This window comes from Clupea harengus, chromosome 15, assembly GCF_900700415.2.
Source record: "Clupea harengus chromosome 15, Ch_v2.0.2, whole genome shotgun sequence".
NCBI classification, from domain to species: domain Eukaryota; kingdom Metazoa; phylum Chordata; class Actinopteri; order Clupeiformes; family Clupeidae; genus Clupea; species Clupea harengus.
Genome location: NC_045166.1, coordinates 20,323,556 through 20,346,753, shown reverse-complemented (window position 1 = coordinate 20,346,753; position 23,198 = coordinate 20,323,556). Strand labels below are relative to the sequence as shown.

Sequence of the window (23,198 nt, the reverse complement as noted above, 5' to 3'; positions counted from 1 at the left end):
GACCTAGCAGGTGTATACTGCTGAAACATATCTGAGAGGTAATTTGGTCGTGTCGCATTTAGTGATTTATAAATAAGCAGCAGTGCTTCAAAATAAATTCTGAGACTTACGTTTTGGAGTAATATGGTCAAACATTTTGGTTTGTACAAGGTATATAATCTTATAATTTGCCTATATTATTTGCCTATACGCCTCTTAAAGTTCCTCTCCTGGTATTGATTAAACCCCTAAAACTCATCTGTGTTTCTCAATATTACAGATTAAGACTTTTCTTCGGCCTTGAAATGTCTTGGATGTAACTCTACATGGTTGCCTCTTTTAGTATTTACGGAGCTATGAATATGCAAATAAGACACACTTGGTTTCTCCTCTGATCGCCCGACGTAGCTAATGATATGTAAAGCCCCACACCACCAGTCGTCAGGATTGGTTCCTTAGGTGTGTGATGTATGAAACCCAGGCTGTCTGATTCCATGTTTTTCATTCATTGATACACTGCAGTTCCAAGGTGAAAATATTTAGCCATGGCATCGACTGCTTATTTTGCTCATGATATGTCATGTATTATATAAAAAACACCATACAGACATAACAAGGTTGAAAAGTAAATTTTCACTGGAGGGGATCTTAAATACGCACGCACGCACGCACACACTCACACACACACAAACACACACACACAGGTTTAATCTTGCAATGATGTACACCAAAGGAGGAGAGCCTGTCAGCCTTTGGAACAATACAGGCTTTTATCCTATTAGTAAAGCAAGGGGTGTCACCCCATAGCTCCATCCCTTAATGAATATGTATCTAATTATTACCCGGGAGTTGTGAAGTCTGAGACCCATTTGCTCACACAGAGCACAGGGGTATCAGCCATGATCAAACCCTTCAGATTCTATGCCCTGGCCTGGGAGGAAATGAGCGCTATCTCACACCTCCTGTAGGGCAGGTCCAGAATACACATGAGAAGTTTTACATTTCACACATCTCCAAATAAAAGTAACAATTACAATTAGGTATAAGATACATTGAATTATTAACTAGGCATATCCTTATTAACTCTAAATCTTAACTTCTAGCTCCTTCAACACTGAGATAATAACATACTCAGTCGATTGAATAGGACGGGTGAGGTCATTTATAATAATGGCACGGAGACATATGGCATTCAGAGGGAAGCTAGGAAGGAAAAGCAAGGTCAAGCCGACAGGTTGGAATTGAAATTTGAGGAGGAGAGGAGACATCTGAAGAAGCAATGGAAACATTGAACAGATGATGAACAGAGAGAGGTTACTAGTGCAGGATGAGGTGAAGTAGACTGGTTAGGCTAAAGAGGTCGTGGCAAAAGGAATTGAACATCTTGTCCTCTGTATAATGCAAAAACACACACACACACACACACACACACACACACACACACACACATACATACACAAACATGCTGAAACATACATAGATATTGAGATATATAAATACTCACTTCACTCAATCACATTTTTAATAAGATGTCTTCAACCATTCATCCTATTTTATTGCCCTTTCTCTCTCCCTCCCTCACACACACACACAGGGAGATTCTGGTGGTGCGATGATCTTTGATGACCTGCTCTATGGAGTGGTCGAGGTCAGAACTAAGACTTCCTGCTCAGCCCCTATCAAGTTCTCCAGCATTTGTGCCTACCGGGATTGGATCTACAAGAAGACAGGGAAATAAATCCACTAATTTGAGATTCAGTGACAAATGATGTGGGACAAATCACAAATGTGATCTTCTTTGCTTGATGATAATAAAGAACACAAGCTGATGCATGAACCTATCTTTGGTCTTTCTGTTTATTCTGTAAATAAATTGAGTACATTTCACATGCAGTATAGCAGTTAGCTCTCCTGTTAAATACGTTGCACATAATCAGTAGGCCTACTGACTGTCTCACTGTGATGATTCAGAGTTACAGCAAGACATTTTATATTAATATATACATATAAAATATTATTATATGAATATTAATAATAAAAGAAAACATGTATAATAACATATTGTGGAAATACATTAGTTGTTTATCAGCTTTTATGAATATTTGCACGTTATTTACCATCAGTGTTGTATTGATTTTTAAAGGCAGTCTGGCTGTCGGTATTTGAGCTCAAGGGGCCATGCCAGTCCTGCCGTAGTTGATTTGTGCTCTTCACTGTCCCCTAGCTGTCTGAGTGATCTGTGTGTGTGTGTGTGTGTGTGTGTGTGTGTGTGAGAGAGAGTGTGTGTGTGTGTGTGTGTGTGTGTGAGAGAGAGAGTGTGTGTGTGTGTGTGTGTGAGAGAGAGAATGTGTGTGTGAGTGTGTGTGTGTGTGTGTGTGAGTGAGTGTGTGTGTGTGTGTGTGTGTGTGTGCCTGTGCCAAAAAAATGGCGTTCCTACACACTCCTGGCTCTGTAAATAGGAAACTAACAAATTGGCTCGGAGCGAGCTGTAAACTATTCTAGCCAATCAACACGTTGCTTCAGGAGCACGGACCCTTGAGCTCAAATACCAACAACCAGAATCATATACTGTGCCTTTAATAATGTATACAACACTGATGGTAAATAAGTTGCAAATGTTCATTTATCCGACTCTCATCGAAAGCAACTTGCGAAACGGCACATATATGCCAGACTACATGAGCACACAGAAAGGACAGGTAGGATTGTGAGGAGCTATCTGCTGAATTTGACAAAAAGTAAAAAAGGATAAGAATCGCGGACTGTTCCTGTTAGTATGACCCCAGTGTTTGATATGTGAGCTGCAAGCTAGTCACTTTGAATAACATCTACACTTACACTCCCTCGAGATTTTAGCCCCACTGGAATCTAACTGAATGTTTCCAGGCAGTGAATGTAGGTTGACGATGCCAGGATATCCCTTTCCACCAGCTTTTAATCGACTGTAATGGCCAGTTCCAGATAGCTCATTGATACGCATTTGATGGAAAAACCTATAGTCAACACTGACAATATTAAATAATAAGCACAATACACTCCCATTAATTGTTGAACCATTTGACATGCTGTAGGTCAATCAGAATGCATTTCCCCATGACAGCATGCCGATTCCATCTCCTCATCAGCGCCCTCCACTACATGCAAATAAACTATGGAAGTTAACTGCAGTCAATCTCATTTACTAGTGAATCAGAATTCAGGAAGCAGGAGCCTTGTGGATCTCACATCCATTACGCTTTTCACGCCACTGTTGTGGCACCTCCACAGCTGATATAGACTAGGTGTACCTTTTTTTTCTACACTATAATTTTTTTGTAGTTTTGTTTCTTAATTTAACCAGCGTGGCCTTTCAGTAGAAAGGGGCTATTGGAAGTATCATTTATTATGGGCTCAAAAATAGCAGTTGACTTAAAAGCATTCAGTACGACAGATGTCCCTCAGAAGATACAGAGGTAATCAGTACTCACTGATATGGCTTCTCCCTCCAGTGGATAGATACTGTACTACACCAGTTCTGGCAGTCAAATATGTGACATCAGGTTTGATGATCAAACTGTTCCGGAGCATATCATCATTTCTGGTACTTACAGAGTGCTGGTTCTCATTCAGGTAGTGTTTTGTTGAAGAGACTACAAGTACTAAAACCTTTTGCTAAAGAACACACCATCAACAGTGTCATAAGAACTCAGAAAAGTCTGCACAGTAGGAAGAGACAAAGTTACAGCAAAAAGATCTTTTTAATGGTCCCAAATATACCGCACAACTAACTTTTACACTCATGTAAAAGAAAAAAAAAAAAAAGAGAGAGAGAGAGGGAAAACAACATAAGATATGACAATAAATCCATCACATCTAGAATTCCACTCAATCTTTAATCAAAACAGGGGGAGGAGAAGGGGGAAGGGTTACAAATTTTCCCAAAAAATCTGCAGTTTCAAAGGGCAAAACAAAAAAAATTAGAGTAGAGGGCTTAACTCTCTCTCTCTCTCTCTTTCTCTCTGTCTCCTCGAAGGGAGGTTTTTAAAACCAGATCAAGTGTGACTGAAAACAACCTGAACTCCAGAAGGCAGGCCTCTTTATGATGATTTAAAAAACGAGGGGGAGAGAGAGAGAGAGAAAAAGAGAGAGAGAGAGAGAAACAGACTAGGGACACTGCTGGCATTGAAAACAGAGGAAGAACCACTAAAGAGTGAGAAAAAAAATAAAAAAAGAGAGATAGAGAGCCACAATGACATCATCAACAAGCGACGACAACCATAACACCTTTTCTGTGTTTTCCAGTCTCCCGTCTGGTATTAAAAACTAAACATTTAAAAAAAAGAAAAACAAAAAGAACATAAGAACAAAACCAAAAGTAATGAAACAAACAGGAAGGAAAAAAAAAAAAAAAGAGTGTGAGTAGAGGAAAGAGAGAAAGAAATAGAGGAGTCACTGAAGGGGAGTGGTGGTTCTGGTTCTGGTTCTGGATTGGCTGGCCCACTTCGGGTCACTGCGTTCTCCTTCCCTGAGACGGGGGGCAGTGTGTGTGGTTCTGGTCCGAGCCCTGCACGTCACGTGGGGCACCAGTCTCTGCGTCAGAGAGTGTGTGTGTGTGTGTGTGTGTGTTTGTGTGTGTGTGTGTGCCAGTGTGTACGTGCACACTTAATTGCATGCCTGCGTGTGTGTGTGTGTGTGTGTGTGTGTCTTTTTTTCTCCCCCAAGAGTACTTTAGCTTTGTTGGTTTTCAGGTCTTTTTTTAAAGTCATTAAATCTTAAAAAAAAAAAAAAATTCTCTCATTCAACCACAGCAACAGTCTTCAGCTCTCTTTCTCGCTCGCTCTCTCTCTCTCTCCTTTCTCTCCATCACTCTTTCACACGCCAGTCCCTCACTCCCGTCTCCAATTGGCACTTGAACATGGAGGTTCCTCATGCAACATCCACGAGGAGGTTTTTCCTTTTGCTTTTCATGTCTTTAGTTTTTTTTTGTCCTCCGTGCTTACTCCCTCATTTCTCTCTCTCTCTCTCTCTCGCTCTCTCTCTCTCTCACTCACTCTTTCTCTCATTCTCTCTCCGTTCCCTTCGCTTCCTCCCATGGGAGGGACCTCTGCATTCGTTCTCTCATTCATTCCCGTTTTCTTTTTTTTTTTTGTCTCCTTAAATCAGTTTGTCTGTTTATTTTTAGTTCTACAAAGTTCAACAAAATAGTCCATCGGCAGGCGACCCCCTCCCCCGTGAGGGGGAGAGGCATGTTGCCGTGGCAATGAGGAGAGCGAGGGGGGGTGGAAAATTGGGAGGTGGGGCGAGGGGGGGGCACTCTACTAGCCCAGCTTTGACTTCTTCGACAGGGGCGGACTCTCCTCTTTGCTGTCGGAGTCATCTTCATCGTCGTCCTCATCCTCGTCGTCATCGGGGTAGTCCACCAACCCCACCAGGGTACCCTGAGAGTGTGTTTTGGGATGGATAGAGAGAGACAGGATTAAAGACTTGCTTATTGAACCAGCATTCATCATTTACTGCACCCTCCAGACACATAATACAAGAGAATGTCCATGAAAGAGAGATCGAGAGGAAGAGAAGTAAATCATCCACAACACACAACGGCCTCGGAGGGAAACCCCTTAAGGTCAGAGGTCACACACTGGTCTGTGGGGCGTCTACCCAAGGCGTTAAATTAGATAACGTTTTTATGTTGAGCTCTCTCTCTCTCTCAGTCATCATGGTAGCTGTGTAGCGATGCTTTTTGGGAAACACGATGAACCCCTGAGGGACCTCGCACTGCCCTAAAGGGGTCAAAGTTCACCGACCTTGGTGGTGACTGTGGTGGTGGTGGTGGTTGCGGCGGTGGCGGCGGGCGAGGAGCTGCGGGCGGTTGTGCCCGGCGACCCTGGCGAACCGGGAGATCCTGGCGAGCCGGGGTGGGAGGTGGGCGAGGGCGAGGATGAAGACGAGGACGAGGAGAGGCTGGAGCCTTTGGGCGAGCTGGAGAAGGACAGCTTGAAGCTGGGGCTCTGCCTCCCCGACAGACTGGACTTGCCCAACACCTCCTTCTCCTCTGGGTCTTTAACTGGAGAGAGAGAGAGAGAGAGAGAGAGAGAGAGAGAGAGAGAGAGAGAGAGAGAGAGAGAGAGAGAGAGAGGAGTGATAGGTTCAAACATTTATTTATAGAGCCAGTATTCAAACGTTTACTGCACTGTTAAAACACATAATGCATTCAAACATCCAGCATAGTAAACCTATTAGATAACAGCGAGACAGTAGAGAGGGAGAGAAAGAGAGAGGGGATAGGGAGGGAGAGGCGGAGAAAAGAACCGTGAGAGGTTTTTTGCGTACGTTTCTTTCTTTCCATGAACTTGCTGATGGGCTCCATGAGGTCCTGCTCGCTCTTGCTCTTGTCAGAGGGCGGCACCACGGCCTCCCCGTCCTCCAGCTCGTCCTCGTCCGTGTTGAACCACATCTCCTCCTCGTCCTCAAGCGTCCGCGCGTCCCGCCGGAAACGGTGGTTACGCAGGATGGAGCGCATGCTGGAGTTTCACACACACACACGCATAAATACAGGTACACACACACACAGGCATAAATACAGGCACACACACACACACATACATACATACACACACACAAACACACCCATATATACATATACACACACACATACAGCGTGTGTGTGTGTAAGTGATGGAGAGTGCAAGTATCTGTGTGTGGCTGAAAGAGTGTGCAACAGTGCGAGCCTGTGTGTGTGTGCGTGTGTGTGTGTGTGTGTGTGTGTGTGTGTCTCGCACTCACCTGTCGAGTTTGGGATTGTCTTGTCTCTCTCTCTGCTGCTCGAAGCGCAGCTTGAGGCCCTTGAAGGTCTGCACATAGTCCACATCCTCCAGGGCCTTCCAGTAACTCTCAATGATATGAGCTGTTAAAGACTTCACATCCTCCTAGTGGGGGAGGCACAGGACAGATGGAGCGACAGAGAGAGAGAGAGAGAGAGAGAGAGAGGGAGAGAGAGGGAGGGAGTGAGAAGGAGGGGTGAAGGGAGCAAGAGAATCAGAAAGAGAAAGAGAATGTGAGGAGGGGGGTGGGGAGGTGGGGGGGGGGGGGGGGGGTAGAGGAAGGTAGGGAGAGGTAATGGTAATCACAGACAGATGAATTAGTATGAGACAGGAGGATTGACAGAGAGACGGAGAGGGATGGGGGGATGAAGGAGAGCAGAAGAGATAATAAAAGGAGGGAGAGAGGTAGAAAGACCAACCCAGGTTACAACGGCTGAAAACTCAATCAATGACAATCACCAACAGGCACTGACTTCAGAGCAGAGCAGAGCAGCGCAAACCACACACAACGCTCTTCACTGTGTGTGTGTGTGTGTGTGTGTGTGTGTGTGTGTATGTGTGTTAATACAGCTTGGACATACTCAAAACAAAGCTGAGTGTGGGCATGTTTTAATACTCGCCATACAAACATACTGAAACGATGATGGCTGAATTTGTGTGTGTGAGACTTGTGTGTGTATGTGTGTGTGTGTGCATGTGTGCGTTCATGTCTTAATACTCACCACTCGGACGTACTCAAACATCTCGATGATAGCGGAGTTCATGAGGTTGTAGCGTGTGCCGTTGTTAAGGAACGCCTTGACGACAGGCTCAAACAGGAAGTTCCTCATGATATAGCGATTATAGAACTCATCCTTCAGCCCAATGATCTTACGCATAAACCTTAGCGCACCTGAAAGAGGGTGGTGGGGGGAGAGAGAGAGAGAGAGAGAGTATAACATAAGAAATATAGACACTAAGAACATAAGGATAACATTTAACCACAAAACATAAACTAGGGCTGTTTTTTCCAGTGTTATGGATGAAACACGATTTTAATCTCTTTTTTCTGTCGACTCGAACTCAAGACCAAACATAAAACAAAACATTTCTTAATTAAAACTATACACCGTCCCCCAGTAACTAGGACCATGTGGGCCATATCGCCCAAAGCTGAACATGGAGGTTTTAGTTTTTTATAACCAGCAATTCCCCACACTGTCGACAGCCAGGCCGCGCATGCGCCACAACGACCATGTAATCATGTAAGATTGCCAGTTTCGATCATGGAAGACAGCCAAGACAGCCAGTTTCACCGAAACATGACAGTTTACTTGAAAACGAGAGAGATGGTGTCACTATGGAGTAAAAAGATGAGGTGGAAGATCACACAGTCTATCCCCAGTTACATTTTGAGGCGTAGTGGTAGTGGTTCAAGTGGTAGAAGTCACTGCACTATTCTGCTCTCCGCCAATCATGGTAACGTGAACATAATTCAATATTACATTAAATATACCCCAAATTATGCGTTAAGACAACCCCCATATGTTGGACGTTGAGCCTTATGCTGTAAACCGTTTACAACATAATTAAATATTACGTTAAATATACCCACATTATGCGTTAAGACAAGCCCTATATATTGATGTTGAGTCTTATGACGTAAACCGTTTGTGTCTGAGCATGCCCGACTTGGATCGGGTAGCGACTTGGATCAGGTTGTGACAGTAAGTGCCGGCACTGGTGTTAGAGTTATGGCAGAGGAGGCACTCATCTCGATTTTGGGATTTAGGCATTTTTCACATCATTCAAAAGTCACAAGTGTGTCATCATTCACAAGTGTGTGTGTTGGTGAATATGTGTGCATACCTGTGCAATGTTCTGTGTGTGTGTGTGTGTGAGTGTGTTTGTATCTATCTAATGATATCCCAGGTTGCAACCCAGGTGCAATCTAAATGTCCACACAACTGGGTATAACTCTGAAAAGTGTGTGTGTGGATTTTTGGACTCACAGAGAGCAAGGAATGCGTGTTGCGAGGCCATGAGGACGAGCACTCGGCGCAGTATGTCCTTGTTGATGATGTAGTTCTTGATGTGGTACGTATGATGTTCCACGCAGAACGTCAGCAGCTCCACTATCAGAGCCAGCAGCTGGCACGTCTGAAAGTCATCTGGGACACACACACACACACACACACACGCACAGAGAAGGTTAGGAAAGATGGAGGTGTTCAAAACAACAGCGGGGCCCAAATATTATTATAAACCTCAAACAATGTCCAAAGGCAGACACAAAACACCAGGGTTTGGGTTTGTCCTCAGGCCACACACACACACACCTTTGGTGGGTTTGTCCTCAGTGGTATTGGCCACACACACACACACACACACACACACACACACACACACACACACACCTTTGCTGGGTTTGTCTTCAGTGGTATTGGCCAGTAAGGGAGCGGAGAGCACGTGCATGCAGTGCTTATAGAAGAAACTCAGAAACTCCGTCTTCTCCGTTTTCTGTTGGGAGAGATGAAGGGAGAGAGGAAGAGAGACATGGAGAGATGAATGGATGGATAGAGGGAGGCAGAGAGCATCAGATGGAGAGAGAGAGCCAGAAGCAGGGAGAAAGAAGGGGAGAAGAGAAACACTTTAGAATATTTTTCATACACAGCAACAAGGCAACAGCAGTTAATCTTGTGCAAAACATTACTCACCAACTGACTGTCAATGCAATAGTATGTGTGTGTGTGTGTGTGTGTGTGTGTGTGTGTGTGTGTGTGTGTGTGTGACCCATCATGTTTGCAGGGTGCGCCAGCGACTTTAGGAGCACAATGAGCTCCATGATGCAGTGTGTGTGTGTCCGTCCGTGCGTGTGTGTGTGTGTGTGTTCTCTCACATTGGCAGTAGCCATCATGTTCTCAGGGTCCACCAGTGTCCTTAGTAGCCCCATTAGCTGCACAGCGCCCCCTAGCTCTGGGTCTGTGTCACAGATCATGTGCTCAATGATCAGGTTGATCAGCAAGATATCCTACACACACACACAGAGAGAGAGAGAGAGAGAGAGAGAGAGAGAGAGAGAGAGAGAGAGAGAGAGAGAGAGAGAGAGAGAGAGAGAGAGAGAGAGGGCCAGAGGAAAAAAAGTGTGTGAATACAGGCAGACAATTCAAGTGAATAGGTACACCATGACACTAGTGGTGAGGTTAGTGGAGTATGAGTGTGTGCTTGTGAGAAGAACCAGACACACTGATTTCATCAGTCAACGCTCTTCACTGCCAAATTAAGTATGGACTTCAATGAATATACAACATTTGAGACAATGGAAAGTCAGGTGCTATAATGTGTGTGTGTGTGTGTATGTGTGTGTCTGCATCTGTGTGTGTTTGCACATTTGCAGGCTGCTTGCGTGCGTGTGTGTGTGTGTGTGTGTCCTGTCACTCACGTCATCGTTCTGTTGGCACTCCTGCATGACAAACTCTCGTACCATAGAGGGGTTATACTCCACGAGGTACGAGAAGATGTCCGTCGCCGCACTCCTCACTAGTGCGTCATCCATACCCTGCGACACACACACACACACACACACACACACACACACACACACACACACACACACACACACACACACACACACACACACACACACACACATCAAATACATTTCAAGGTTTATTACAGCAGATCAAAGAAAAAGAAATTCAATGTCCTTGCTTTGTTTTTTGAAGTTGACAACACTTCATAGTAGTGATGTTCCAGTCACAGCTGGGGAGTGTCTTAGCCATATTAACTATGATATTAACGTTCTGTACCGACACATCGGTGTTAGAAAGCAAATGACAAAGGACATAAAGGAAAGGACAAATGGGCAACAGGAAAGCATAACAGGAATCAGAAGAGAAGACCTGAGAAGAAAGGAGAGAGAGAGAGAGAGAGAGAGAGAGAGAGAGAGAGAGAGCTTCCCTCACCAGTATGACCTCCAATGCGGGGAGGATGCCCATGTTTGAGAGTGTCTTGAAAAAGGCGTCTCGGTTCTGAGGCTGCAGCGTCTGAGAGAATGCGCAGAACTCCTTGAGGAAGTTCACCTGAACACACACACACACACACACACACACACAATGGATGTGTGTTATTTTACACAAGGATATCGCAGATCTCTCTCACACGCACAAAACAAAACTGATATCACACACACACACAACAAAAGCATGTTACTTTACACAAGGGCACTGCAGCTCCAACACACACACACACACACACACACACACACACACGTAATGCCAGCAATACAAGATGGTTGTGTGAGCCATCCACATCATATCTACTAGGGCAGTCTGAGAACCACACATGAGTCTAAAATCAGTCTTCCGATCGGCATAAAAGTTCCCATAGCCATATTCTGCCTATCCTACATGGTGGTATTGTGTATTGCACTGGATTCAAACAGGGCTACCGACATAGCTAATGAACGTGGATCCACAATATTTCATTATTTTAAAAAAATAATTTAAAAAAAAGAAAGACTAGATCTGCAGGCAGGGCAATTCATAAATGCTGAGATCATACCAGAACTCAAAACAGTGGCATATTAAACAAATCTAACATCAAGGTGAATCATAATAAGGCAGAAAATAGGAAGGCGTGCAACATACAATATACAACCTGCTCAGTTTCCACTGCCGATAGAGCGCCCATTTAAATGCAGAAGTGTTCCTAAATCCACATTCAACATGGCCACAGCAGCATCTGATTCGAAAGGAGGTTCTCTCAGTCATCACCTAAACTGAACTACTCCCCTACTGGGTAGAACACAGGAAAACGAGCCGTCTCATCAACTCGTCATGTCCAGACAAGAACCCAGATGAAAATGGAGTCTCAGATTTTGTAAGCAATCTGCACTCATTCTGAAGACATGAACAACCCAACACGGTAACTGAATCACGTAGTAGTAGCACGGAGTAGTGACACGTAGTAGTGACAGCAATGCCAAACTGCACTCGGGACAAAGACAGTTGGAGTTCCGCCTCTTTCAAATATGAAAATCCGTAACAACGCCAGATTAAAAACAATCCGTAATCGATAACGAATTACCATTCCCACTTAGCCGTCAATCACAGCAAAGTTCTGTGTGTCTCCATTCCCACATGAAAACGGCATCTTACGGAATACTGAGCTCGAACGTCCTCGGTTGTTTCTTTTCCTACTATAATCCATGGCCATTAGACAGTCCTGAGAGAAATAAAGGGACATCAACGGTGCAAGGGCTTCCTCTGATACCAATGTAGTGCATTAAGAGGAAGACGTCCCCCCCCCCCCCCTCCACTTTTCCCTTCACAAAGACTGGACTTGCATTCCCACTTATGCTATGGTATAGGATTGCCGTTATTGTTACTAGGTTGCAAGGGGGAAGAATGACGGATTTAATCTGCCGGATTAACGACATCGGCTCCTACTCCCACATGATGCCAATACAGCATAATAACGGCACAATAATGGCTTTTTAATGTGAGAGGAAACAGGCAGTGTGTTGGTCCTTAAACAGATATTTGTAACAGGCGCCTAACGTCCTACAGGCATTTTGAAACTTTCCAATACATGCAAAATTATTGTGGCTTTATAACCCAAGGAAATCTGTGAAATTTCTGTGAAAATTCTTTGAGGTGGCCTGTTCCCTTATGGGGCTTGAGTGACTACTCCATCTGTGTAGAGACTCAGTCCACAGGGCAAACAGGCTTTGACAAACCGCTTTGTCATGTGCCCAACCCTTGACAGCCGTCAAAACCGCCCATCTCTATTGTTCGCTCTATTGCCTTTACTGTCGTTTGGCGTTCCGCGGCTGATGTCACCCTACCAGCTCGTGCCGCTTGTCGTCGTCGGTGGCCTCGTCCGTTAGCTGAGCAAAGAGCTCCGTCAGGAACTTCTCATCGTCCTGAGGAAAAGAGGGGGGGGGGGGGGGGGGGGGGGGGGGGGGGGTGGAGAGAGAATATGTTCAGTGCTTTACCAATATTGTAAAAATACAGTCATGGCAACCAAGGGTATTTCAACTGGGAAGGGGGAGGGGGGGGGGGGCGGGACGGACACTGACGGAAAGATGGAATGAGGAAGAGAGACACGACACAGACACTGTTGGAAAACATCTAACTAATCCTTGTCAGGAGTTGAAAACCAGTCCCTCTTGTTAACTGTTACAAATCGCTCCTCCCACAGACCAAAGGGAGAGAGAGATAAGTGGTGTGAAGCAGAAGGAAAGAGACTGGGAGAGAGGTGTAGAGAGAGAGGTGTAGAGAAAGAGGTGTAGAGAGAGAGATCTCCATATAATGTATGGAAAAATGGGCGATGCAAAACTGAGAAAATAACTGTCTCATACACAGCTTTGGTTCAAGAAATATTGATTCCCTCTAGTAGCTCAAAAAACATTCCACACACAAAACCTCTAGGCATACTACAATCAGAGAGCTGGGTTCAGCCTGTGCGTGCGTGCGTGTATGTGTGTGGGCGTGTGTGTGTGTGTGTGTGTGTTGGTGTTTACACATCTGCGCTGTAAACGTGAATAGGAGTTCTGACGGGTTGAGTTATGGTGCATTTGATCTATGGGGTCACATGTGAGCAGTAAACTAGCTTTCACTCTGCTTCCCACTTTACACTTCTCTCCCTCCACTTCTCACACACAGGCACGTAACCCTCTCTCTCCATCCTGCTCTCACACCGATCATCCCTCTCTCTCTCCATCCCCCTCTCTCTCACACACACACACACACACAGTCACACAACATCCCCCCTCTCTCTCTCTCTCACACAGATCATTCCTCTCTCTCTTCATCCCCCCTCTCTCTCACACTCACACAGTCACACAACATCCCTCTCTCTCTCCATCTGCCTGTCTCTTTCTCTCACACAGAGATTATCCCTCTCTCCCTCCATCCCTCAACCTCTCTTACAGCCCATCCCTCTCTCTCTCTCTCTCTCCCTCCCTCCATCCATCCATCCATCCATCCATCCATCCATCCATCACTCACTCTCTCTCTCTTTGTAGCTTTTCCTCTGCCTCCACTTCTCAGTTAGCTTCTTCCTCCTTCAGCTTCAACAATGGAGGGAACCTGTCTTTCCCTCTGCCACCATTCCCCATTCTGGTTTTTGTTGGTTGTATTGTTTTTATATATATATATATTATTGCTTGTTTCATTTACCCATCCTCTCTACATCACTCTATTTTTCTACCTCTTTTCTGTCCGTCTCCCAGACCACGCAGCCTTCTCTCGTCCATCTTCACTTGTTCCCTATTGTTGTGTGTGTGTCTGGTTAATGATTGACCACTAAGTCGTCCTGACCTTTCGATGGTAAAAACAGTCTCCTGTGGAACTACTAACTCAAGCTAGAATCTGTGTGAATCTGCAAATCTGTGTGTGTGTGTGTGTTGTGTGAGAAAGCTTCTAGCACTCGCCACTGAGCCTTTCTGTTCAAGAAGCAGAGAGGGAGACAGTCTAGTGTTGAAAACAGTCTTGATACGTTTCCATAGAAACACCACCACCCTCTCAATTCTTTATTTTCTTTTTTTCCCCTTCCTCCTCCTCCTCTCTCTTCCCAGGCAGGAACGTGCCCCAAATGTCACCTGACAGCAAGCAACAGCCAATCAGATCCCTCCTCCTCAAGTCCTCCCTCCCCCACACCCAATCAAAGGGCCAACACTGTGGCACATTCATTCAGCACCTAAACAACATTGTCTCACCGTAGCAACCCTGTTCGCACTCTTGTCGACTGTCAACACACACACACACACACACACACACACACACACACACACACACACACACAGGCTGACAGATAAAAGCGGGAGCTAGCAATCAGATACACAAATTAAAGTAAACAAACCAAACCAAAACAAAACACCCAAATGATGAGTTACAATTACATACACACACGCGCGCGCGCGCACACACACACACACACACACACACACACACACACACACACACACACACACACACACACACACACACACACACACACACACCAAGCTTTTCTAATCAATGCTGCATCGTTAACACTAAAATAACAAAATAAACACACACTCCATCAACATTAAGGTTGAGATTGGTCTCACTGGCATATGTGATTGGGAATGTTCAGTCTGTGCAGTACAGTCTTAATTATCCCAACACACTTCCCCTTCCCAGACACACATCCTTACCATAAGCAAGTATGGAGCGAGGGCCATTTATGAACATGCGCAAACAGAAGGACCACAGCTGTGTTGTCACCACAATGCATGCATCTTAGAGACTCCGAGATAATTTGTTCTCCTACACATATCAGTCGTATAACTACATCTACGTCTATGACAGTAACCTAGGATACACAAGATCTATAGATTACTAGGCAGACTGATGGCAACTGAGGGCCGTGTTGTGTTAGTTCTATACAGCGGGTATGGTCACATTGTCATGTATGGTTTGTGTGTGAATAAATGAACGCTAGAGTGCCTCTGTGAATGACAAACACAGAGAGAGAGAGAGAGAGAGAGAGAGAGAGAGAAAGAGAGAGAGTGTGTGTGTGTGTGTGTGTATATCCGCTCCCCTCACCTGCAGCATGCCCACAATCTCCACCTTGTTGAAGAAGATGAACGAGTGCAGAGTGGAGAGCATGTTCTCCTCGAACACTGACGGCGTGGGAAGCACCATGTCCTGGATGTACTGCACGCGGAACGTCTGGTGGATCTTCTGCCGCAGCTCGGGGTCCGAGATGGGGATGACCTCCTTGAAGCGTGCCGTGCCGGTGAGGAACTCGCGGTGGCGTCGCGGCTGCGGCAGTGCCGGGTCAAACTCCAGGCAGCCAATCACGTCCATGATGCACTCCTCGGAGAACATGACCTCAAAGAGCGCCGTGCGGTTGAGCAGGAAGATGCCCTTGACCACGTCGTAGAGTTGGTGCAACGCCTCGCGGTTGCCCTGCTCCTCGCACTGCCGGAAGAGCTCCAGCAGCTTGCGGATGTAGCCCTCGTTCTCCAGCGCTAGCGCCAGCTTCTCCCGGCGCAGCGGCGACGGCAGCGACGACGCCACCAGCTCCGCCACCTCCTCCAGACGCGAGAGCTCGCACGGCGGGAGCTCCAGGCCCGGAGACGACATGTCGTCAAAGCGCTCCTCCTCCGACTCGTCGATCAGCTCCTGTGTGATATCCACCGACGGGTCTTTGCCCTGGACCTACGCGCGCGCACACACACAATACACAGGGAGAAAATGAGTGCCAAACAATGATGAATATATACGAAAATGCATAGGGACAAAAGGAAACTAAACTGTACACAATTCAATGCTTTTCTAACACATGCACAAAACGCATAAATCCATATAGGTCATAACAATAAAAACACATAGGAAACACACCCTTGTTCAAACGTAAACACACACAGGCATACCAGAGTGTTTAAAGTGAAGCTGTTTGTGCTTGAGACTAGAGCATTGCTAAGACCTGCAAAGGCACAAAAACAAAACACACACACACACACATTACCCACTACCAGCTATAGCTGGCAGTGGTCTGTGAGGGGCTTTTTCCGGCTACCTGACACCCTGGACAAAGTCAAACCAAGCCATGAGGTACACAGGCCGTGATCATGGAAACAAGGAGATAACAGTCACAGTGAAATGTAAGCGAGACAGTTGTGGGAAATGTAGTCACCTGGCATATTTTCTCCCAGATCTCATCACACCCAGCCTTCTCCTGAAAACTGAGCGCCAAGTCATAGTTCTCAGCTTCCGACCAGACAATCAATGTGTCCTATGAAATAAAAACATTGGGGGAAGAAGGTGAGAGAGCGAGACAGGGATTGGAGATAGATGAAACATCACAATTCATGTTATATGATTTTTGCTAACATGAGAGTAAAGTGGTTAAAACGGTGACAAGCTTGTAAATTGGAAAATGAGGATAAGATCAAGCAGCAGCTGCTTCAGATTTAAGCCATTAGACTGGACTGAACACTTAACACTGCATAACTAGCAAGTCCCCTGTCTGTCAAACTGAACCAGCCGTGATTAATTCAATTTTATTTAAAGCCATTAATAATATACACAGTCTCAAAATAACTTTGGAGTTGGCCTCAAGGCCAATAAACAGTCACAACGTGCTCATCTTAGTTAGTTTATGTATACATTTAGGCTTTGCTCATCTGCAGAAAGCTCAATACTGTCCTGCTCATCCAACGTACACATGGCCGTCCCTCCTCCCTTCCCCTGGGTTCACCTGCTCCCACTCACCTGCTGTTTCTGGTAGGCTGTGTTTGGGTTGATTTTGGACTCCAGCAGTAGTGATCCTGCACATACAAAATCCCAGTTTAAAAAGAAGCCATAGATGCAGCACCACAAATGGTAATTGTTCTGAAATACTGCATTTATTTATCTTGGTGGATTACACTGATTTTCTCTGAAATATATTGAAATGACATATATTTTTAAAGTATCTGTCTCTGCCTGTGTTTAGACTCCACTGTGTTAACAGTATTCACAGGTCTGGAGAGTTACATAAGAAGTAGGTGTTGACAGTCCCTGTGCAGCAGATGGGTTGACGGGAGATAACTCACAGCCTCCGAGATCACACTGTTTAAACCAATCTTAGTAGTAACAGAACTACCCCACTCCACAAAGTGCATGCAACATGTTACGCTATGTATAAAAATGCACTCAACCCCGTAGTGACTTTCAGTTTTAACTAACACGCAACAGCCTTTCTAGTGGTGGCTCGTTATTCTCACCAGGAAGTATGTAAGTAAACACACCCCAAGATACGTTTTTGTTATTCCCCTTTCCCTATAACTTTAAGTTTTAAATTAACAATAGCAATTTCTTTGTAAGCTTACCATCGCTTTCGGCGCGCACCAGCAGAGACATGCCTTTCAGCCTCTCGACGTAGCCCGAGGAAACGTGCCCCGTGCCCCGGTCGTCCCACTGTCTGTCCTCGTTGAGGGTGTACACTTTTACCCGCCGCCGTGTGTCTGTCATCCTTGCAGGCGGTCTGGCTGTTTCCAATATTACACCTGGGGTCACTTCACCGGTGGTGAAGTTAACTCGACCACACTTTCCTTCCCCGGCGCCACTTAGGTGTCCTTACCAATAAGTTTCCCTTCAAAGAAGCTAACGTTCCTTAGCTAGCTAATGTTAACTGACCAGCAGACCACTTTAAGTCACCTGTGTTGTTACAGTGGTGAAACTGAGCTGTTTGGAGAAGGAACAAAGCCAGATGATGTGATCGTGGCAAGTCAGAGGTGTTAATATTGCAACACTTATCAAAATAAATGTTTACACACCAGTGAGCCAAGTGTGCTAGCTAGTAGCACCGTAACTTATGTCTCGCAGTGACAATAGTTAAGGTTAGCTACTGTTGCTGGTTAGTACAGTGGTGGCTGTCTTGTGGCACTTTCGGAAGCATTCTCCTTCAATTAAGATAAACCTTTTTTATGACTACACCCGCACAATCGCTAGTCACCATTTGCCATAGATATCTTGGGTGTTGTTAATTATAGTCAGTAAACGTTGCAGACTGGACACATTCGGAGTGCGACAAGGAAAAAATTCAGATGCCCTTTCACTTCAGTTTGCTGCAGCTGCCACCAATAACGTTAACGTTATAGCCTGCTAGCTAACTAGCATAGCAAGTTAGCTAATGAGCTATCTGTCAGCGTTTCACATTTAAAAATATGTAATGTCCAGTCGTGTTCAAAAAAACAAAACAACAATCCGATAGCGCTAGTTCCCCAATCGGAACACCTTCGGCCCTTTTATGTGTAGACAAAGTCGCATTTAGAGTAATGTTTTCATAATAAGCTAGCAGGCTAGCTAGCTTGCTATATTTTGTCCAAGTGTTCCGCCATGTTCTGGCTATGGGCCGCGGGGGGACCAGCCTGTCTCCTCATCAACATATAAACATTTCAAGATATAATGAGTCGAACCGATGTATTCGTTTATATTTCCGGATCACTATATTTCATATACTACCTCTGTTTTAGCAAGGGTTGCAGCATCTTACTTGAATAAACACTAGCCCCACTGTGAGTTTTCAGCCATCTTGGGTCCCCTCAGAAAGCCAGTACGGGGTTTCCTGAGCAGCAACCACAGGGCAGCCCGCCACAATTTAAAGGAACAGTGCATATCATCTGTTGTCGTAGAATTCATGGAAGTTATCAGTCAGAGGGTCAGTTCAAAACTGTAATGTACCAGGGCCTAAAACAATATTTGTCCATTCAAATTTTATTAACACAAGACATCCTAAACATCCTACTTTTTTACTTACTTACATTTTTAATTATCAGTCAATAAAAAGTAAGAAAACACATTTTGACAAGAGAACTTTATTTTTATTTAATCGTTTCACAACAAATCAAACTGGTTTGAAGGCAAATATTCAAGGTAATATACAAAACACACTGCTTTATATATATATAAAAAAGCTAATTTCCACCCCTTCATACAATGTGGATAAACAAGATAAAAAGAACCAAAATACCATAAAATCATTATTTAAATAAAAAAGATATTTTCACATCTTAGATCCAGCAGTTAAACACACACTAGGATGAGTGTTACTGAGTCCTTTATGGTTTTGTATTTCACCGCAATCTCAAAGCGACTACAGCACAGAACAGAGGAAATGGAATCATCCACTGTGTCTTGGGATGACCAAGAGGAATAAACATTCCGGTTTAGAAAGACAGCCAATGGTCTAAAACTCAATATTTAACAAAACTTGGTTCTTTTCTGACAACTCACATAACCTACAGCACACACATGCAGAAGAAAAAAACGAAAAACATACGTCTTTCAACAAATGTGGCTGTAACACTCAGATTGTTTGTTTTTCCAATGGCCAAATAACACGTTGAAGATCACTTTATATATATTTAAAAAAAGAAGACAACTAAAACAAAAAACTACCAATAAAATGTGTCAATCATGTCGATAGTAATTGTGTTAAAAAACCCTCTCATCTCCAACAGAAACAACAATAACAAACAGGCATGCATTAGCTACATTCATCCTTTTCCAGTAGAAAAAAACATCATTGCTGCACTTCACACTACTATGAAATATATAAAGACAGAACAGAATCCAACAAAGCGTGGAAGAGACATAAAACACAGTCTGGAACAAAGTTTGGTGGCAGTGATTCTTTGACACGTCCCTCCCCCGTTTCATGATATTTTGAGATATAAATGTTGCCTCGTGAAAAGAAATTGACAATTTGACTCCCCATCTCACTAGTTCCATGTTCTAACCCTTGCAAAGTGAAACTGTCAATAGCACAGAGATTTCTCGCTGTCGAGGTGTCTTCCCTTCAGTGCATCAAACTTCCTTCACACTTTGGAGCAATTCTGCTACACCGACATTGTCAGCTATCTGACTATCTGTCGCATCGTCACGGATACAGACAGAGCTAAAACCTGAGAGAGGAGTGCAGAAGTAGCTGAGCGAAACCTTGGCGGCCATGCCAGTGGAACCGATTCATGGACTTCAGCCAAGCAGATAGCCAGATACGAGACAGGTAGGTGTTTGAAGAATCCACAAGGGATGTAATGCCACATCAAATTACGTTAAATCAAAAGTAATAGGACATACAGAAGGTAGCGGTCCCCTAAAAAGGCTGACACTGGTAAGGAGTCTGGCTGCAATCTAACACAGGCCCTACATATCACTACTTGATCTCGTCCAAAGTCAGCATCTACTAGGGCAGTGGCCACCAATGATATATTAGAGGAAACGTACAACCAAGAAAAACAAAGTGTGGAGGAGATGAAGAACTTACAAGGAAGACACACAGGCAGGTGTGTTCTTTTTTTACACTCTTCTCTCCAGTACCCTAGCAACTCCGTCCGTCAGTCCGTCCTCACGCAGCACACAGACACACACACACACACACACACACACACACGCACGCACAGAGAGTCAATCACTTCTCCTGAGCCCTTACTTCGCAGCCTGCTGCGCCTGGCGCCTCAGGAGGACATAAATCTTCTCCTTGATCCAGTCTTTGTTGTAGGGCTGGTAGGTCTGGGTGTCTGCGCGATAGCTATGGGGGACAAGTGGAAAAGTCTCTTAAAGGCAGCAGTAATGGGACCATATTGGCTCATGAGTTGTTGTTATTATTGACATATTGACACGAGTTGTAGTTATTACACTCCCACTGGGTTTAGACTATGATTATCCACTCTGCAATCTGGCTAAATGTAAACCAAAGAATTTTCTTAAGCACACGACAATAGTGACGAATATCATGCAAATTCTAAGCCATATAGGTTGAAATGAAGACATAATCTCAAGCAATTGACTATCAACCAAAGCTACTTTGCAGAAAACCATTTTATACACATTACTGTTTACTGGACTGTCAAGAGTTTTGTGTAGGTGAAAGTCTGTAGGTAATGTGATAAGGATTTGATCGCTGAACTGAACTGATCCTTTAACGGCATCACAAAGGTCAAATGCTAGAAGGAAGAGACTTACACAAGACAGCTTAGATCTGCCAGGTCATCCACAAAGTCAAACAGCTGGCTGATGTCATAGGTGATGGAAGGACTGTTGGGGTTCATCCTTTTCAAATGCTCCTCGTACATCTTACACACACCTGTGTGCATTTGCGTGTGTGTGTGTGTGTGTGTGTGTGATATGATGGCAAAGAGATAGTGAGATCAATGAGAACATTTCAAATGTACAGATACCATTGGGCATCAGAGGAAATTCTTCCTAACATTTCAAAGGCCTTGTTATCTTTACTTGTTCTTCCAACATTAATCTCTTCAAAAATGTTTGCTACATGGCTGATCTTTTAATGAATAAGAAATATGGCAGTGACCACAGGGACATGTTTTATGATGGACTGTCTCCCCTAAATTAAACATCATATCATTCTTACTGCAGTACTTTTACAGACAGGGAGTTTTCAGTGACATTTTCCGATTTGTCTTGACTTACCCTCCATGCATTCATTAACTGACTCATAGTCTGCATATGTCCTCCCCTCTGGTCTTTTTGTGGGTTGAACAAGCAGGATGGTGTGAGACTGCAGACACACAATTACAATATTTCAAATTAAGCAAACATCACTGGTGGAAAAAGCGGCACAGCGCAGCATTTTGTGGTGTTTTTCCAGTGTTTACTTGTTTTTGTTTAGCAATCTTGGTTTATGCTGGAAGACAAACATCCTCAAACTAGAGGTGGCTGTGCGTTTAGCACAGGGAAAACGATCTGCTATGGCGCTCTGCATGCAGCCTAGGGTAGACCAGCTGATGTGGAGATAGAGATCCTCAAAGGATTGTTGATTTTAGACCATAATGTGCAGCAAAGACCAGGCAAGACTAGTCCCACTAGTCTATGCAGAGTTTATTTTTATGAATGCATCAGGCTCATTAATCTGTATACCCCTCAATATGAGGTTTACTGGTTATAGATCACATTGATTTTACTATTCACATAGTAGCCTACTGCTTTCATTTGTATTTGTTGGGCTTGCGACGTAGTCAGGTCATAATTGACATGGCACAGTAGTGGTAGGTAGGCATTCCAGGTGGCTGAATATGTTTTACATTTGGTAGCTTATACACAGAAACCACTGGCATGGAACTTAGGCAGATAAAGAAGGCCGTCCATATTCATCTCATCTAATGTTAGGTTCAGTAGAGCTGCAGACTAAGGGGCTAGAAGGCAGCAAGATCGCCTCTGAAATCATTTCAACGATTCTCGTATTTAACGCCTGCTAGCAAGCATGATATCCTAAGCTAGCTGTCCAAACATTCATTGATTGATTGATTATCAGTTGACGTTAGTCCGTGCTAACGCAGCATGATGACGAGCTAAATAATTTACTAGTAGTCCGACCATGTATGCATACGATATTGAATCAATAAGCTTCTTATAAGTATTCTTATTTGGCTGCCTCAAGTATCCATGGTCAAATGTATAACGTTAGCTACCTAGCAACCTAATTTGCTTGAGCAACGCTAACGTTAGATATAAGATATCCAGCTAATAGCTGCTTACTGAACTGAACGGTTTAAATTGGTCATGACTTAGCTCATGGATACATATGGCTGATATCGCTTCTCTATATGCAGAAAATACTTACCATGGCTGTGGTGTTGTCAGATTAAGATTGAAACGAAATTGATCGTTCCAATTTGCAGCTGGCTAAAAAACTCAATGGAAGAAATGCCAACAAATTGTCACCAGGAAGGCAAAAACTTTCACAAGTACTTCCGGTGGTAAGGCCTATTTTGTATTTGTTTTTCAGATAAAGATGCATTACCGCCACCTACTGGAATGGCCTAGAAACTGGAATGTGTTAGATTGTGAAATGAGCAGTTTTTATGTGTGTTTTTTGGGTAATATATACAATTATACAATTACACATAATAATAATAATTCATTTTATTTGTAACGCACTATTCAGTCAGAAGAATCT

General features: G+C 44.2%; 2 protein-coding genes across 3 annotated transcripts; both read right to left on the bottom strand.

Annotated features, from left to right (window-relative positions):
- Positions 1-3,697: 3,697 nt before the first annotated feature.
- Positions 3,698-18,987, bottom strand: smek1 (SMEK homolog 1, suppressor of mek1 (Dictyostelium)). 2 transcript variants are annotated; one of them, XM_012832066.3, is made up of 15 exons: positions 17,608-18,987; positions 17,009-17,064; positions 16,431-16,529; positions 15,335-15,952; positions 12,607-12,684; positions 10,724-10,840; positions 10,201-10,317; positions 9,658-9,789; positions 9,176-9,278; positions 8,771-8,929; positions 7,502-7,671; positions 6,742-6,884; positions 6,289-6,479; positions 5,763-6,022; positions 3,698-5,396 (listed from the first exon to the last, which is right to left on the bottom strand). In XM_012832066.3, the coding sequence occupies exons 1-15, from the start codon at positions 17,747-17,749 to the stop codon at positions 5,277-5,279; spliced, it is 2,505 nt and encodes an 834-aa protein (XP_012687520.2). In that variant the 5' UTR covers positions 17,750-18,987; the 3' UTR covers positions 3,698-5,276. The 2 variants fall into 2 exon arrangements, with proteins under 2 accessions (XP_012687520.2, XP_012687521.2); XM_012832067.3 differs by having other exon boundaries at positions 6,742-6,881.
- A 92-nt stretch (positions 18,988-19,079) lies between these two features.
- On the bottom strand, positions 19,080-22,994 carry erh (ERH mRNA splicing and mitosis factor). The gene is made up of 4 exons (XM_012832069.3): positions 22,863-22,994; positions 21,713-21,800; positions 21,245-21,365; positions 19,080-20,810 (listed from the first exon to the last, which is right to left on the bottom strand). The coding sequence occupies exons 1-4, from the start codon at positions 22,863-22,865 to the stop codon at positions 20,708-20,710; spliced, it is 315 nt and encodes a 104-aa protein (XP_012687523.1). The 5' UTR covers positions 22,866-22,994; the 3' UTR covers positions 19,080-20,707.
- Between the last annotated feature and the right edge of the window lie 204 nt (positions 22,995-23,198).

Bases quoted from the DNA above. Each gene is read 5' to 3' on its own strand.
- smek1 (XM_012832066.3), bottom strand. From the start codon at position 17,749: ATGACAGACACACGGCGGCGGGTAAAAGTGTACACCCTCAACGAGGAC. The intron at 16,530-17,008 runs GTGAGTGGGAGC...TTTATTTCATAG, and splicing joins CAGCCTACCAGAAACAGCAG to GACACATTGATTGTCTGGTC. The intron at 15,953-16,430 runs GTGACTACATTT...GCGCGCGCGTAG, and splicing joins TCTGGGAGAAAATATGCCAG to GTCCAGGGCAAAGACCCGTC.
- erh (XM_012832069.3), bottom strand. The intron at 21,366-21,712 runs GTAAGTCAAGAC...AAATGCACACAG, and splicing joins AGTTAATGAATGCATGGAGG to GTGTGTGTAAGATGTACGAG. The intron at 20,811-21,244 runs GTAAGTCTCTTC...TGTCCCCCATAG, and splicing joins GCAGATCTAAGCTGTCTTGT to CTATCGCGCAGACACCCAGA.